At 38.5% G+C, this 15,182-nt stretch overlaps 2 protein-coding genes across 2 annotated transcripts; both read right to left on the reverse strand.

Moving 5' to 3' along the window:
* Positions 1-4,791: 4,791 nt before the first annotated feature.
* On the reverse strand, positions 4,792-10,046 carry LOC149235654 (uncharacterized). Its single transcript, XM_089368617.1, has 6 exons — positions 9,362-10,046; positions 9,010-9,250; positions 8,043-8,898; positions 7,114-7,949; positions 5,102-7,018; positions 4,792-4,915 (listed from the first exon to the last, which is right to left on the reverse strand). The coding sequence occupies exons 1-6, from the start codon at positions 10,044-10,046 to the stop codon at positions 4,792-4,794; spliced, it is 4,659 nt and encodes a 1,552-aa protein (XP_089224743.1).
* A 3,094-nt stretch (positions 10,047-13,140) lies between these two features.
* LOC149235655 (UPF0496 protein 4-like) lies at positions 13,141-13,614 on the reverse strand. The gene has a single exon (XM_089368619.1). It carries the CDS (start codon positions 13,612-13,614, stop codon positions 13,141-13,143), a length of 474 nt encoding a protein of 157 aa, XP_089224745.1.
* Positions 13,615-15,182: the final 1,568 nt, after the last annotated feature.

Raw genomic sequence — 15,182 nt, forward strand, 5'->3', positions numbered from 1 at the left:
CCCCGATGAAAGTAACAAAAATACTTGAGCCTATTGAATTTGATAGCGATAAAACAAAATCACATGTGAAGGTAATCTTTGAGACAATAAACAGTACAAGATACAGTGAAAGTGATACATTTGATAGCTTCTTGGCTAGCCTTGGACTAGTACATAATGAATACATACATGCCATCCAATGTATGATCAATTGAACAACTCTGTTATTTCAAAGAAAACCAGTTGACTCCTGGACGAATAACTTTGCACAACACATTCTAGGAATTTGGATTGTAAACACTGATTCCCAATTTGTACTTAACTCATATGCAACTACAATGTATTGCAGTTCCTATATGAAAAAAGAAGATAAAACACTCACAAGAACATTTAAGAACAAACATGAATATCATGTTAGAACAAAATCTGACATCATAAATGCTATTAGTTCTTTAGGGAAATCTTTGGTCAACTTGCAACAAATGTCTGCACAACAAGCAGTTCATATTGTGTTATCACTTCCAGTAAACTGTAGTTCATGAATGTGGGTCTTCATTAACACATCTCCTGTCGATGAACATGCATTTGTTCTTAAAAGAAGAAAGGACTTGCAAAAGGAATCAGATGACTCAAAATACATAATATTCCCATCAATCATCGTCTACTATGTTCTACGACCTATAGTTATTGAACTTGTATGTTTAGAAGAATTTGCATCTACTTATACAAAGAAAGGACAAAAACACAGAAAATCAAGTAGACCATATGTCATTCGATGTGTTAGATATAACAAATTAAAGGACATTGAAAATCACTGGAGAGAACAATTAATGTTATACTATCCCTATCGAGTAAGTGAAACTGCAATTAAGCAACATCATGCAAGTTGGAAATATGCATATCTTGCATTCAAAGAAAGAGACAAGAAAAATGAACAAAAGTTCAAATTTGTTACAACAACTACATGGGGTAACATAGATGATGCAATGCACGCAGTAGATACAGAAACTGAAGAAATATTCAACATAGATAGTTTAAAATCAAATGAAATAGAAACTATAACATTTAACAAATTGATAGATGACAAATACGAAAACTATGACTTGCAAAACGGCTTGGAACATTTCCAAGATACAAATAAGTTTGTTCTATGATCTACAAGGCCATATGAAATCATCAAACGACCACATATACTTGAAGGCATAGAGTACTATGAGTTTATGCGACAATTAAACACAAAACAAGCAAGAATAGTCACTAATGTTGTAACAAGAAAATTGTACAGACCAGATGACCTGATCCATTTGTTATTAATAGGAGGTATAGGAACAGGAAAGACACACACATCTAAGGCAATCTTCCAATCCTTAGTACACATACACAATGTGGCATTGCCTTATAACCCATCACAACTAATAGGAATAATCATTGCATACATGGGCAAAGCTGCTTTTAATGCTGGTGGTGTGACATTGCATTTTGCATTCTATTTTCCCTTTAACAAAGAAGATTTCCCCTCACTAAACAACGAAAAACTAGATACATTATCAGAGAACTTCCAACAATTGTGTGTACTCCTCATAGATGAGACATCACTTGTTGGTGCAACAACACTATATTAAATTGATAAGCGACTCCAACAGCTCTTACACACACTAACTTCATACTTTTGTAATGTTGACATGATATTCTCTGGTGATCTTTACCAAGCAAACCCAGTAAGAGACTCTCTGATCTTTGAAAACCCAAAAATCAACAAAAACATAATTCCATACGACTTTTGGGCAGAGAAAATAAAATGTTATCAATTACACACACCAATGCGTCAAAAAGACGCATTGTTCATCGATGTACTAAATAGGATGAGATTAAACATGCAAACAGATCAAGTTATTGCTTACATAAACAATAATTGCTATAGGCCCGCACCTTTAAGCGCAATTTTCCCATACATTTTCTATCGAAACAAAGATGTCCATAGTCACAATGCAAAAATACTTTCACTAACAAAGGGGGAACAAATAATGCTCGCTACAATTGACAACTACGAGATTCCCATATCAAGTTATTTTGCCTTTGATAAACCAATCTCATTGCCATCAATGATTACAATTAAACAAACATGTTAGTTGAACTATATGTAGGAAACTACAATACTAATGATGGATTGTTTAATGGTGCTAAAGGAATTTTCAAATCCTATTCACCTAATAACAACATACCTGACATTGTCTAGATAGAATTTTCAAACATAGAAATTGGGAAACAACAAAGAAACAAATTCAAACAGCTATAAGATATAAATATACTGGCAAATTGGACACCAATCTTTAGAATTGAAAAATCACTAGAAATGTCTCATAACAAATTACAAATTACAACTCAAAAAAAAATTCCAATCCAATTATCCTGTGCACGAACAATACACCGAACACAAGGGTTGACATTAGATCAGCTTGCATTTGACGCAACTGGTGTCACAAAACATGGTCTAGTCTATACTGCACTATCATGTGTTAGGACTATTGACTCACTATACTTGATTAAAAAATTGGCGCAACAAAACTTCCATGTCAAAAACAAGATAATCAATGAAATGGCACGGCTAGAAACAATTGGTGCATGGGAACTAGAATTCGCAAAGAAGAAATCTGATAACAAGAATGTTTTATCAATTGCAAGTCTAAACACATGTATTCTATGTGCATATCTTAGTGACGTGATCCATCATAAGGACTTAATGGACGATATGATTCTCTGTTTTCAAGAAAATTATTTGTACATTCTGCCAATAGACAAAGAATTCTTATCATTCAATTTTATCATTGCACATTCTACACACGGAATCTTACTTGTATAAACAAAAAAATATCTATTAAAGCAACAAAAACATTTTGCAAAAAAAAAACAGAGCGTACACTAATTGACATGTACTTTCAACAGCCAATTTTCTTAATGAACATTTATGCAGCACCATTTAAACAAGTATCCACAATAATACAAATAATTAAAGAAGAAAAATTGCAAACTACATATACCAATTGTGTTTTCTTTGTCATTGGTGATTTCAACATTAACATTCAGCTACAAATAGTGTGTAGCAAAATCTTTGTACAGTTTATGGAAATGGAAAACTTACAAGAAATAACAAGTAAACTATCTCCGCAACAAAAAACAATAATAGACCATATCTCGACAACCTTTCCCATAAACAAATGTGAAATAAATGCGGCATGGGCATATTGCTCTGATCATAGCATATTTTATGCCCTACTACAACTCTAATGATACTTTTCTGTGAAATCTGGTAAACATGCGATAAAACAAAGTCTATGTCTTCCACATTTTTTGCATCTTTTGTTTTCTCATAGAAAAATCAATGTAACATTGAGATACAAGTTTGTATACAATTTCTTAAACATCACATTCGAACAAATTCTATTTTCTCCAAGAAAAATCAATGTCCAATCAACATACGAAGAGTCTATGTTTTGCAGCTTCCTTGCAACTACTTTGGGCAAACTAATCCAAGTATGTAACAATATATAGAATAACATTATCCACAGATTTACTATTGCATAGAACACATTTTGCTTGTAAACCTAACGTTTTGTACTCATGCCTTGTACAAGTAAATAATATGAAAGGATAGCATGAAGAAATTACTTCTCCAGAGAATTGCAACTTCTTAGAATCTAATAAAAAGTAACTAAACAAGCTTTACATCTATTCTTACAAGTTTTATAATGAAAACAATATGTTAATTTAGATTCTTTTAATATTGTTCTACAAGAAAAACAAGAATAGGAATCTGAAATAAAGGCTAACCATCAACAATGCAATCTGAGCACGATACAAGAACTAAAGAGCGTGAACCTCAGAACAATCTTTCATGGCGACATCCTTGTAATATATAAAACAATACTTGATCAAATACGCAGAACTAAATTGTTACGTGTTGACCTAGTTTATAACAAAGGGAATATGGCAATAACACCGAATGTGCCACACAATCTCACTGCTACTATTGAAGCCAAACTTGTAGTTGGCCAAGGAATTTGTATAAGAGATTTTAAGATCTCTTCAAAAATAATTTATGAACCTGGAGATTGCACTTGCATATTAGTTCTACATGATAAAAGCACCATAGAAACAATCCCAACCATCTGTAACAAGTACAAATTTGTACCAACAACAACAATTAACCAGATCACAAAAACAACAACTGCATTCGCAATTGTCACAATCGTTGGCCTTGTAACATCTACAAAAGAAATAGGTGGTTAATATGTGCTAAATATCAAGGATGCCCAATCTCAAAAAGACAAAGCCACGATATGTACAAATTCAATCATATATACTTTTTTACATTTACTCAAACATATTTTAAAGCAATTACATTTTTCTTTTCCAAAGAAAAAATCGAACTTTTTATAAACAAGATAAAAAGTTACATAGTATATGCCAGAGCATTCAGTTTGCTGTATGATTGAATCATAGATCTCTGCAAAAAATGGATTGCCCTTTCTGTCCAAAAATGCAAGAAATAGAAAACTCTGAAACCGTGAGCCTCCTTATACAGCTCACGTTTCCAGAAACAGTCACAAAATACAGCCCATGTATTAATTATCCATAAAGAGATCCGAGTCACGCATCTATTTCCTGGGTCTCCTCATTGAGGAAAACAACCCAAACAGGAAATAGATACAAAGTAAAACTAGAAGAAACAGTTTATCAAAAAACAATTGTAATCAAAACCAGATAAAAACGACTATGAACAGTCTGCTGAGACATCAGGAAATATAAGCAAAACTATGTATGAGGAGGCTGATCCGACACATGGATCTGTCCATAGTCCTCCTCTGCTATTCTCCAGCTGCCCAAATCTTGTTGCAAACCCTCCTTAGAAAGCCTGTCTGCTGTATCATTGCGTTCCCTGTATATATGGCATAGGGAAAACACATTAAAAGAAAGCTTTAAGTTCTGAATATCTTCTAATAAAGGTCTCAACATATAATTTTGACATCTACTCTAACCATTAACCCATTTTATAACATTTAAAGAATCCCCAAAAATCTGAACTGTGAAGATGTTCCTGTGAATTAGCCAGCATAGAAGCAACTTTAAGGCAGTCATTTCTGCGAAGTTATTTGTTCCAGTGCCTAAACCCACTGATGCTTTTAGAATCTGGTTTTCATTTAGGTGAATGATCAGTCCTGCTCCTGCTTTATTGTTCTGAGAAGCCCCATCAAAATAAGCCCATGGGACTCCTTCCTTGATTTGTTCTTCTCTTATCTGTCTGGGGTTCCTTTCCTCCTCTGATTTGGGAATGTTTGAGTAAATAGAGGTACACTGTAGAGCAATTGTCTCAACAGGGGTTTCCTTATCCAAAAAGATGCACCTGTTCCTGGCGATCCAGATGCCCCAAGAAATAATGGGAGGTAAGTTCCGCAGGTTCCCCTCTGGATATAGCCGCCACCATTTATCCCAAACATCAGAAAAGTTTTCCCCTTCCCAAACGACCTGTTTTTGGATGAGTTTCCCAACCTCCACCCACACTTTTTTAACAATAGGACAATCTATAAATAGATGCCTTATTGTTTCAGAATCAGATTTGCACAGAGAACATCTCCCCGGACCTTGCTTATATCTGGATTGAAGAATGTCCCATGTTGGAATTTTTCTTCTGAGAATGCACCAGAAGAATAGTCTGGCTTTTGCTGGGCATTTGAGCTTCCATAAAAGCTTGGCCCACCATTCCAGATCTCCCCAACCTTTCTTTGACATTAAGAACTTATACCCGAATTTTGGAGAATAAGATCCAGAATCCGCGTGGGCCCATACCAATTGATCCGGTCTATCTTTCAGCCTTACATTTGATCTGGAGAGTTCTTGAGTGTAGGCCTTCCAATCATTCCACCAGTAGGGCCGGAGTTCTAGCTCTTCTCCTGATTTCCATGCTTGTCCCCAGATTGTAGAATGACCAATTTTCTCTATCTGGCTTAGGAAAAGGATACCTTTGGATTCAAGATGTCTGATAAGACCTGGGGAGAGAGCATATTTTTCATTGCACCCAACCCAAGGATCCTTTCCTACCCGAAGGTTTTCCCCGTTTCCAATCTGCCAAGCCAATCCTTGTTCGATAACCTTGAATGCCTCTATAGTAGCTTTCCAGACCACCGATACATTCCCTCCTTTCTTGTTGGGGTTCCTAATCCATTCTTCTAATGGGACAGGGTCTATATATTTCCGCTTCACCACTTTCGTCCAAAGATTTTCCATTTTGATGATTCTCCACCCAGATTTGGCTGCCAAGGAGAGGCTGAAATCAGTGAGGTCTTTAATTCCCCACCCTCCCCATTCTTTAGGCCTTGCCACTTTCTCCCAGGCAACCCAAGGGAGTACTGAATCCTCCTTTGAACCTGCCCAGAGAAATCTGCTGCATATCCTTCTTATCTTCTCTAGAGTTCCTTTAGGTACCCATGTCAAAGCTGCCCAGAAAACCGGCATAGCTAATAACACTGATTTGATTAAGGTCAATCTACCTGCTCTGGAGAGCCACTTAAAACTCCAATGCGATATTCTGGCTTCAATTTTAGCAAGCAGCCAATTCCAGTCCTGTTTCTTATAAGCATTTGGCTTCAGCCAGAATCCCAGATACTTGAAAGGATCCTCCAGATTATACACATCAAAAGGAAGAATTGAAGTAATTTGGCTTTTCTCTTGCCTATTAAAACCTTCCAGGATTAGCTGAGATTTCCTATAGTTTACTTGCATCCCTGTAGCTTTCATGAAAAGCTCAAGAATGTTCTTGAGTTCCTTGATTTCAGTTATATTCCATTGGTGAACAGTAAGATGTCGTCTACAAAGAGAAGGTGGGAAATGAACATATTGACTGCAACTTCCAATCCTTTCACAGAGCCTTCCCTTTTGGCCTTCAGAATCAGCTGGCTCAACCCTTCTGCAACCAGGAGAAAAAGCAAAGGCGACAAAGGGCATCCCTGTCTTAATCCTCTTTGCCCTTTGAAAAAAGGAGAAGCTGCACCATTTATAAGAACCACAAAACTGACACTGGTGATGCATCCCATAATCCAGTTGATGAAGTCCGTTTTAAAGCCTAGATGAGTTAACAACATCCTGAGATAGGTCCAGCTGATTCTATCGTAGGCTTTTGACAGGTCAATTTTAATCACCGCTCCTTTCCTTTTCATCTGCTTGACGCTGTGGATTGTTTCTTGAGCCACCCCTATAGCTTCATGAATCTGGCGACCGTCCAAAAAACCAAACTGTTCATTTGAAATGCATCTTGACAGAATCGGCTTTAAACGAACAACTATCACTTTTGCAATGATTTTATAGATACTGTTACATAGAGATATAGGCCTGAAATCTTCAAAGGATCTCGGGTCTTCCTTCTTAGGAATGAGGGCTATGAAAGTTGAATTGAAGGGGGGGTATACTTCACCTTTCCTCCTAGACTCTTCAACCACCTCTGTTAATTCTGATCCAATCTGGTCAAAAAAGTGTTGAAAGAGTTCTATAGTCCACCCATCCGGGCCTGGACTCTTATCTTTGGCCATAGATTTTATAATACTTTCGACTTCCTCCTTTGTGACTTCTCTCATTAAACTCTCTGCTTCTTCCTCCTCCACATACCGGGGAAAACATTGGGCAGTTCTGATTACTTCTGCTAGAGTTATCTCTCCTTGATCAGTGAACAGGTTTTGAAAATGGCTTCTCCCCAGGTTCGAGAGAGACTCAAAGGTATTGGCCTCTCTGCCCTCTTCGTTTTTTAGCTTCCATATGGTGTTCGAATTCTTTCTCCCTTTTGCATAATTATGGAAGAATCTTGTATTTTCATCCCCAGCCTTAAGCCAAATTGCCCTACTCTTCAACCTCCATTCCTCCTCTCTAGCCAGAAGAATTTGATTTCTATGACTTTCAAGCAGCAAAATTCTATCCTTGGACTCCTGAGATGCATAACCATCCGACTCAGGACTTTCCAATTCCCGAAGTTCTATATCTATTTGGTTTAAATCCTCATTCTATTTTTGCTTCCTGACCTTCGCCCATTCCATAGTTGCTTTCTTCAGTCTTTTTAAATTTTCCATGAAAAGGAAGCACTTATCCTCCGTTGAGCTCCTACCTGGGGTTCTCCAAGTCTCTCTGAAGAGCTTATTATAAGATTCCTCCTGCATCCAAGATGCATTGAATTTGAATGGAGCTGCCGGTTTAAGAGGGGGCTTGGAGAGCTCAAGAAAAATTGGAAAGTGGTCTGAATTTCCTCCCTCTCCCACCCATTGCCGAAACATTGGAATTCTAGAAGTCAAATCTTCACAGAGAAGAAAGCGATCCAGTCTTTTTGCGATTCTAGCATCACCTGCTCTACGGTTCCTCCAAGTGGGCTTTAATTTAATTAGGTTTACATCTATCAGATTATGAGAGCTGAGTGAGTTCATGAAAAAATCTGATAACGGGTCTTCTCTGGCAGAAGGCCCCCACGTCTCGGCATTCCCCATGGAAAAGTTTAGATCTCCACCTATTACCAAATTTTGGCTTCTCAACACCGATTTTGACAGGAGGTCAGTCCAAAAGGAGACCCTCCCCTGACATGGCCCATATATGTTTAAAATCATCAGGGGAAAGCCAAAATTTGGTGATTGAAACTCCATCCCTAACACATGAACCATTCCCCACTGGTTAACAATTTTCAATCTTCCTTCCCTAAAACCTATGGCCAAGCCACCCGAGTGGCCAACAGAATCCATAGCTTGAAAGTGCCAGCCTGGGAGCAGAGAGCTTAGAGCAATCTCCACTTCCAAACTCTTGCCTAGAGTCTCTTGCAATAAAAGGACATCAGGGTTAGAACGCAGAACCATCTCCTTGAGAGCCAGTTTTTTCGGTTTACTGGCTAAACCCCTGCAATTCCAAGAAAAAAAAAAAAAAAATCATTTTATCACATTCTCACAGGGATTCACTGCTCTAAGCGCCCCAGGGATAGACATTTGTTTTCCATCAGCCACATCAAACTTTGCTTTCACCTGAGCTTTTGACAGGTTGGACTTCCTACCCCTAGACTTCCTTTTAAAGCTCTGAGGTGAGTTCAAACCTAAGCCACCAACCGACTCTAGGTTCACAGGTTTTTTATCGAGGGAACGAAGATTATAATGACATGCTGAAGAGGAAGGAACATATTCCTCTTTCTTATTCGGAACCTCTTCACAGTTCAGGTCTAATGAAGGAATAGCAGCGGTGATGTTATCAACATGAACTTGATCAGCATGGATATGACAACTACTGATATGAGAACTAGAAATCAAGCAAGCATCTTTAATTTCGCAGGAAGGAGACAAAGATGAATTACTTGAGTCTAGTCACATACCCTTTGAGTCTTCAATGAGGGTTGCTGCTGGTTCTTTGATGGACTCCTGGACCAAGCTCCCTGACCCGAGAAGGTTTTTAGCCGTGGCCTCTCTGCCTGGAGTTCCTTGTAAAGCCTGTTCCATAGACTTTTCCTCCTTATTTCTATCCACATCCATAGCTTCCTCCTCTTGGACCCCTTCTGGCCCAAAAGCCCTTTTCAATTCTGCTGCCTTTACCTCCTGCTCGACTTTCTTCTGTTTCCTTCTGCGGCGCGTGCCCATCGGACAGTCCCTAGCCAGATGGCCATAAGCATGACATCTATGACATCTGAAGGGTAGATGTTCATAGTCCAATGGCTGTTCAAAAACAAAGTCTTTATACTGAATTTTGATGTTTTCCGCAAGGCCTTCTCTGGGGTTTAAGCTGACCAAGATCTGAGCCATGGCCTTATTCTGATTTTGAATGAAGGACATGTCTATTTCCAGATAAGTACCAAGAAGATTCCCTATAGATTTGAACACAGATTCCACCCAAAGAAAAGGGGGCAGCCCAGGTACTCGTACCCAGACCGGAAACACTTCAACCTTTTCTCGTTGTGCATCAAACAAAGGAGTCCATCGTTTAAATAGCACAGGGTGGTTACCAAAGGCCCAATTTTTCCCCAATACCCAGTCCGCCGCTTCCTTTTTCTCAAATTTCACCATAAACCACCCTTTTGCCAGCACTGAAACCTTAAAACTTTTGACTGGGGCCGACTACCACTGCTGATCCGCCCAATTTTGGATGAATTGGGCTGAGTATTTCTTGCCCCTCGCTCGCCCTACCAGGGTACATTCGGCCACTTCTATCTGAACATCCATTCCCAGGACTAAGTTTTCTTCAAACTCTTTCTTCTTAATGAATTTCTGCTTTTTTCTTTTCTCCCCGGTCTTCCTCTTGCCAGAGACCTCCTCCCTAACCTGAGAATTCGTAGCATCCTTGGCCGCTTCTTCTTGTTGTTCATGCACTACCTTGTCCAAGGTAGGGTTCCCTGTAACGGTGATGTCTGCTAAAGCCTTGCTTCCAGATCCTTTATCTAATCCTTCTGCGAGTCTAAAATCCACTATCTGCTTTCCACAATCAGATCCAGAGATTTCCTTCCTTAGTCCTGAAATCACACCCGCTCCAATGCCAGTCGACCCGGCGGCCAGACTAGGGTTTACCAGACCTTTGGCAAGGATGGTCCTGGTAATAGCCGGCAACCTTTCTACCTCAACTGCCCCTAAGTCAGATTTTAGTCCTCCTCCCACACAATTCCATATCCCGTGTTTCGACCCATAATTTAGAACAATATCTTCAAGCCCTCCAGAGAGAAAACGAGCAGGTGAATAGGGTTTATCCTTACTTACTTGAAAAGAGTGGAGTTCTTCTGCCTGATGGAAAACCTCCTCCTGAAAGCTCAGCTCCTGAGGACCACTTGCTCCCTGACTGTTCAAACCGGCCAACCCCAAGCTTTCCTCCAACAGACCATTTGTTGACCTGTTACTCCACAACCCTTCCGGTGCATATTTCTCGTTTCCATGGCGGCCAGCTGACCCAAAAAACCTTTCAATGTTATGGACAGTTAACTCCTTCCCCCATACCGACAAAATGTCTTCCGGCTCGGGATCAAGATCGACAACTTCTCTAGGTTTGACCATGGTTAATAATCTGCAGCAGGGTATCACAGGAAACCGCAAACAGTCTGTTCCCGCCTACGATTATAGTGTAGGGCCTCGGGTAAACTGGAGATGGCGCCAATGCATTAACACCCAGAAACATAAACATTCTCCTGCTAACAGTGAAGGGCATATGCGCCCACGTTCCAAGACTGCCCTTCTGTTATCCTCCAGGTGTCCTCGTCATACGCCTCGAGCTGCCACCTGCTTCCTCGAAAGCTATCGTTGTCCTTCGCCGTACGTGCTCGCCTCTGTCACCCAGATCTAGACCCTTGTCCACAATGCCTTAGGCCCTCTTCCCTGATGGCCGTGGCCCAAATTCTAGCCCCTATGACCAAACCCTAGCGCCTGCGGCCATCTCCCTCCTCCAATTTTCCCAAATACAAAGCAATTACTTTTAACACGAGTACATTTTGCAATTCAAGGTGATCCAGGTGGATCTCGAGACACCAAGAGAATGGACAAGGCTTGAAATTTAAAATGGCAGAAAGGAAAAGTTGTTGGCATAAATTAAGAGGGCTCGTCTCCCTGATCACGATGGCACGAACAGTTCATCAATCTGAGCTTGTATGCAAAAGATAGAGCTCTTCAAAGATTGGTATGGCGGGAGAAAAATGGGGCCCACAGTGCGCGACATGGCATCCCAGTCAGCACGTGAGACCCACATGGTAGCTTGACACTTGGCATCCCTCCAGTTGTCTCCTAAACCTACACAAACAACAAAAATAATTTTTGGGTTAGAAACTATATAAACAATAAAACCAAAAATCATAAATCCCAAAAAAAACTATATATTAACAAAAGTGAGAAAAAAGGTTAATATATATAAATCAAACTATATAACAAAGTTATTTTGTTATATTAAAATAGCACAACCAAACTCCAATGTAACATTCACGTGGAGGGTTATTAAAAGGGATGAACATATACTAGCATTTGCACCAGATGTTGCAAAGGAAACGCCGTAAGGCATAAATTTAAGAACACAAATACAAACCAAGAGTACTTTTATAAATAATAAAAATATATTGACCACTCAAATCAATGCCCCATTAACTGGAACCACTTAGTAGACATATCTATCAACATTAGGATTATACACAATGATCAATAAATTTCCCATATACAAACAGCACCTTCCAGAACAACCTTTTGTCACGTCCACATTTTAAAAAATGCCTTGGAACATGATTGGAATCTCCCATATTGTCTTTTTCATTATGAAGATAAATCTTCCCTATCGTTATTTTCATCATGAATATTGTTAGTTCATTGTTGTAAAGTGTTAGTGTGTTAAAATATACAAACAACACCTTCCACAACAACCTTTTGTCACATCCACATTTTAAAAAATGCCTTGGAACATGATTGGAATCTCCCATATTGCCTTTTTCATTATGCAGATAAATCTTCCATATTGCTATTTTCATCATGAATATTGTTAGTTCATTGTTGTAAAGTGTTAGTGTGATAAATTCAATACCATAAGTTCAACAAGCGAAAAACATTCCTCAATTAGCATAATATGTATTTTTCTCTCACCGTGTATTCTTCAGTCATGCATTACAAAACTTCCATCAAAGAGCACAAGTAACAGATTAACTGATTTTTTTCGAGATCATAAACTGGAAAAGCCCTGAAACTTTTCGAGTTCCATACCTAAACCAAAAAAATGAACCACCCTAAGAAACCCTAAACCAAGAAAATGAAAAACCCTAAGAAACCCTAAACCAAGAAACATTTCATGCTAGTTAGCGTTACTGATATATTCATGACTGATCATCTCTTATGGGTGTGCCTTCTGCGGATAACCTGAAATTATCAAGAAATGCATTCCTTCCACTCAAAATAACATGCAAGAAGTCATTAACCTGTTTAGAAAGAGGATCTAACCCCTGGGCAAGCAATTGTGCACTTTGCTGTAATTCCTGTATAGAAATTCTAATATGTTCCACTTTCTCTGTTCCATTGACAATGTCAGCAAAAGATAATTTCTCACTATAGGGTGAACATTTTCAATCACTGCATCCAACAATTCTAGCTCTTTCAAAACTCAATCTTGGCCGTTGGCAAAACATCTCTTGATTTCGTCATTAATCCCTCACTGAAAACTCATGAATGTTGTGGACCACAAAAACTGATCAGGAATATGCAATTCAATCAATGGGCCAGAGTGCCCAGCGAGAGCAGAAGCCACCACACTGCAGAGAAATATAGTTGTTGCCTTCACTCCATACATCGCTCTCAAGAAAACACTACCCTTTGACGATGACTTTACCTTCCCAAACTGAAGGCTTTTGCTCATATGCTGTAATATCACAATGCAATTTTCAATCCTACTATTCCTTTGGGTGTTTGCACCATTTTTCCCCTTCGAATCCATTTTTTCCTTCAACTCTTGGAGAGAACCTTTGACATGGAAGAGCTTGTCGTTAGACCAAACGCCATCTGAAAAGTCCAGCAAATGCAAAGCATAATGAACAAGAAGCTGGAAATATTCAAGCTTTGAAATTTTGACATTTAATGCAAGGCAAATGTCTAAAAGCTTTACAGTGTCATCCAGGTATTCGTCCATCCATTTCTCATCCCATTATGCTGTAGGAAATTGGAGATCTGTAATAAGGGACTTGAGGTCCGCGTGTGTAGCAGATAAAACTGCCATGGCTTGCTGCATCCACAACAGATGTATCGTGTTCTTCAATAACATACTGGCACCCTAATCATTTTATGGTAAAACAAAACACATAATTGCAGTCAAACAAAGATGGTTACAAAGTTCTCAATGATCAAAGATTTTTTGATCAAATTGTTTTCTGTTGCTTTCTCTCTATTTTCCCATGAAAACAATGAAGCCCATTAACTGGAGTCCAATTTAGAACTGACGGAACCCTACTCGAGTCTGTAGGGTGCCATGGGGATGCTTTTCTTGTGCACTACAGACGGGGAAACAAGGCGGGGTCATTTTTAGTGTCATTTGTTGTCAATGGATTCCTTGGATATGCCTCCTATGATGGAAGACTGTCTATGGGACGTCCCAAATGTCAGGGGTTTGTCCTTGCCAAATTGATATAATGGGATTTTGTTAAAAAAATGTTTTTTAATCAATCACTGGTTAACATGAGCAAGATTTTCTTGATTGTGAGGTTATTAGTGGTGTATTTATTCTGCTAGAGTTTTGAAGGATTTGCAGGTCTTACTATTTTTTGTAAGCATAAGCACACATATCAGTATGGATATGTTATTGGAGAAGCTTAAACTCTGGTGGAAGGAAGCCATCATTAAAATGCTTATTATTTTAACTTATATTTCACTTGAAGCCACCTTTTCCCATTAAAAGACCTCACTCTCCCAAATGCATTAAAGCATAGAAGCAAAAGTCATAACATTTAATGGAGTGTCTTATAATTTCCCCCAGTCATCCCCTGCATTTTTTCCCTTGAAACTTTGGTGAATAGAGGCATGAGGAAGCATCGAGTCCCATTTCTTTGGTTGATGATTGATTAGAAATTGCTATACAGGTTGTAGACTAACAAGTTAACTTTTTAGTCTTTTTTTCGTGTAGATATTCTAGTTGATTTTTCTTAAAGTCTTGTCAGAAATCTCAAAAATGTACTTTTAAGTTGTTGAGTCTACACAACATATGTTTTCTAAAGACTTTTTACGGTGCTAAATCCATTTTTTCATTTAAAATTGCAATTTAAATGACAGAATATTGTGATGTCACCAAGAATTGTATTACTAGATTTTGGTGAGAAGGACCAAAAAAATATTCGCGTTAGACTACACCCTTATTCATCTATTCCTTTTACCTGGCCTTTGATGATGATAAGCAATGTTGAATTGGAAATGTGTATCACAACATTGCCAAAAGTGGCTCAATATTTGCTAGATGTTTTATAGGTGATAGAGTAAGGCATTGTTTAGTATAAGTTTTAGAGGTCATAGAGCAAGGCACTATTTGGTATATGTAAGAGCTGATAGAGCAAATCACTGTTTGGTAGATGTTTTAGAGGTGATAGAGCAAGGCATTACATATAAGCTACTTTAAGAGGAGTTTTTCAATATGAAATTCAGCTCCATTTTGTTATGAAATGCATTGTTAGATGGACATTTAAGATCAACAAGTATACTGTCATTAACTCC

This window comes from Pinus tabuliformis, chromosome 8 (genome assembly GCF_031772625.1).
Source record: "Pinus tabuliformis cultivar Carrire ecotype Pingquan chromosome 8, CPIR1, whole genome shotgun sequence".
NCBI lineage: Eukaryota > Viridiplantae > Streptophyta > Pinopsida > Pinales > Pinaceae > Pinus > Pinus tabuliformis.

Bases quoted from the DNA above. Each gene is read 5' to 3' on its own strand.
- LOC149235655 (XM_089368619.1), bottom strand. From the start codon at position 13,614: ATGGACGAATACCTGGATGACACTGTAAAGCTTTTAGACATTTGCCTT.
- LOC149235654 (XM_089368617.1), bottom strand. From the start codon at position 10,046: ATGGTGAAATTTGAGAAAAAGGAAGCGGCGGACTGGGTATTGGGGAAA. The intron at 7,019-7,113 runs GTTGTTAACTCA...TAAATGGTGCAG, and splicing joins AGCTGGACCTATCTCAGGAT to CTTCTCCTTTTTTCAAAGGG. The intron at 4,916-5,101 runs GTTGCTTCTATG...CCATATATACAG, and splicing joins GCAGAAATGACTGCCTTAAA to GGAACGCAATGATACAGCAG.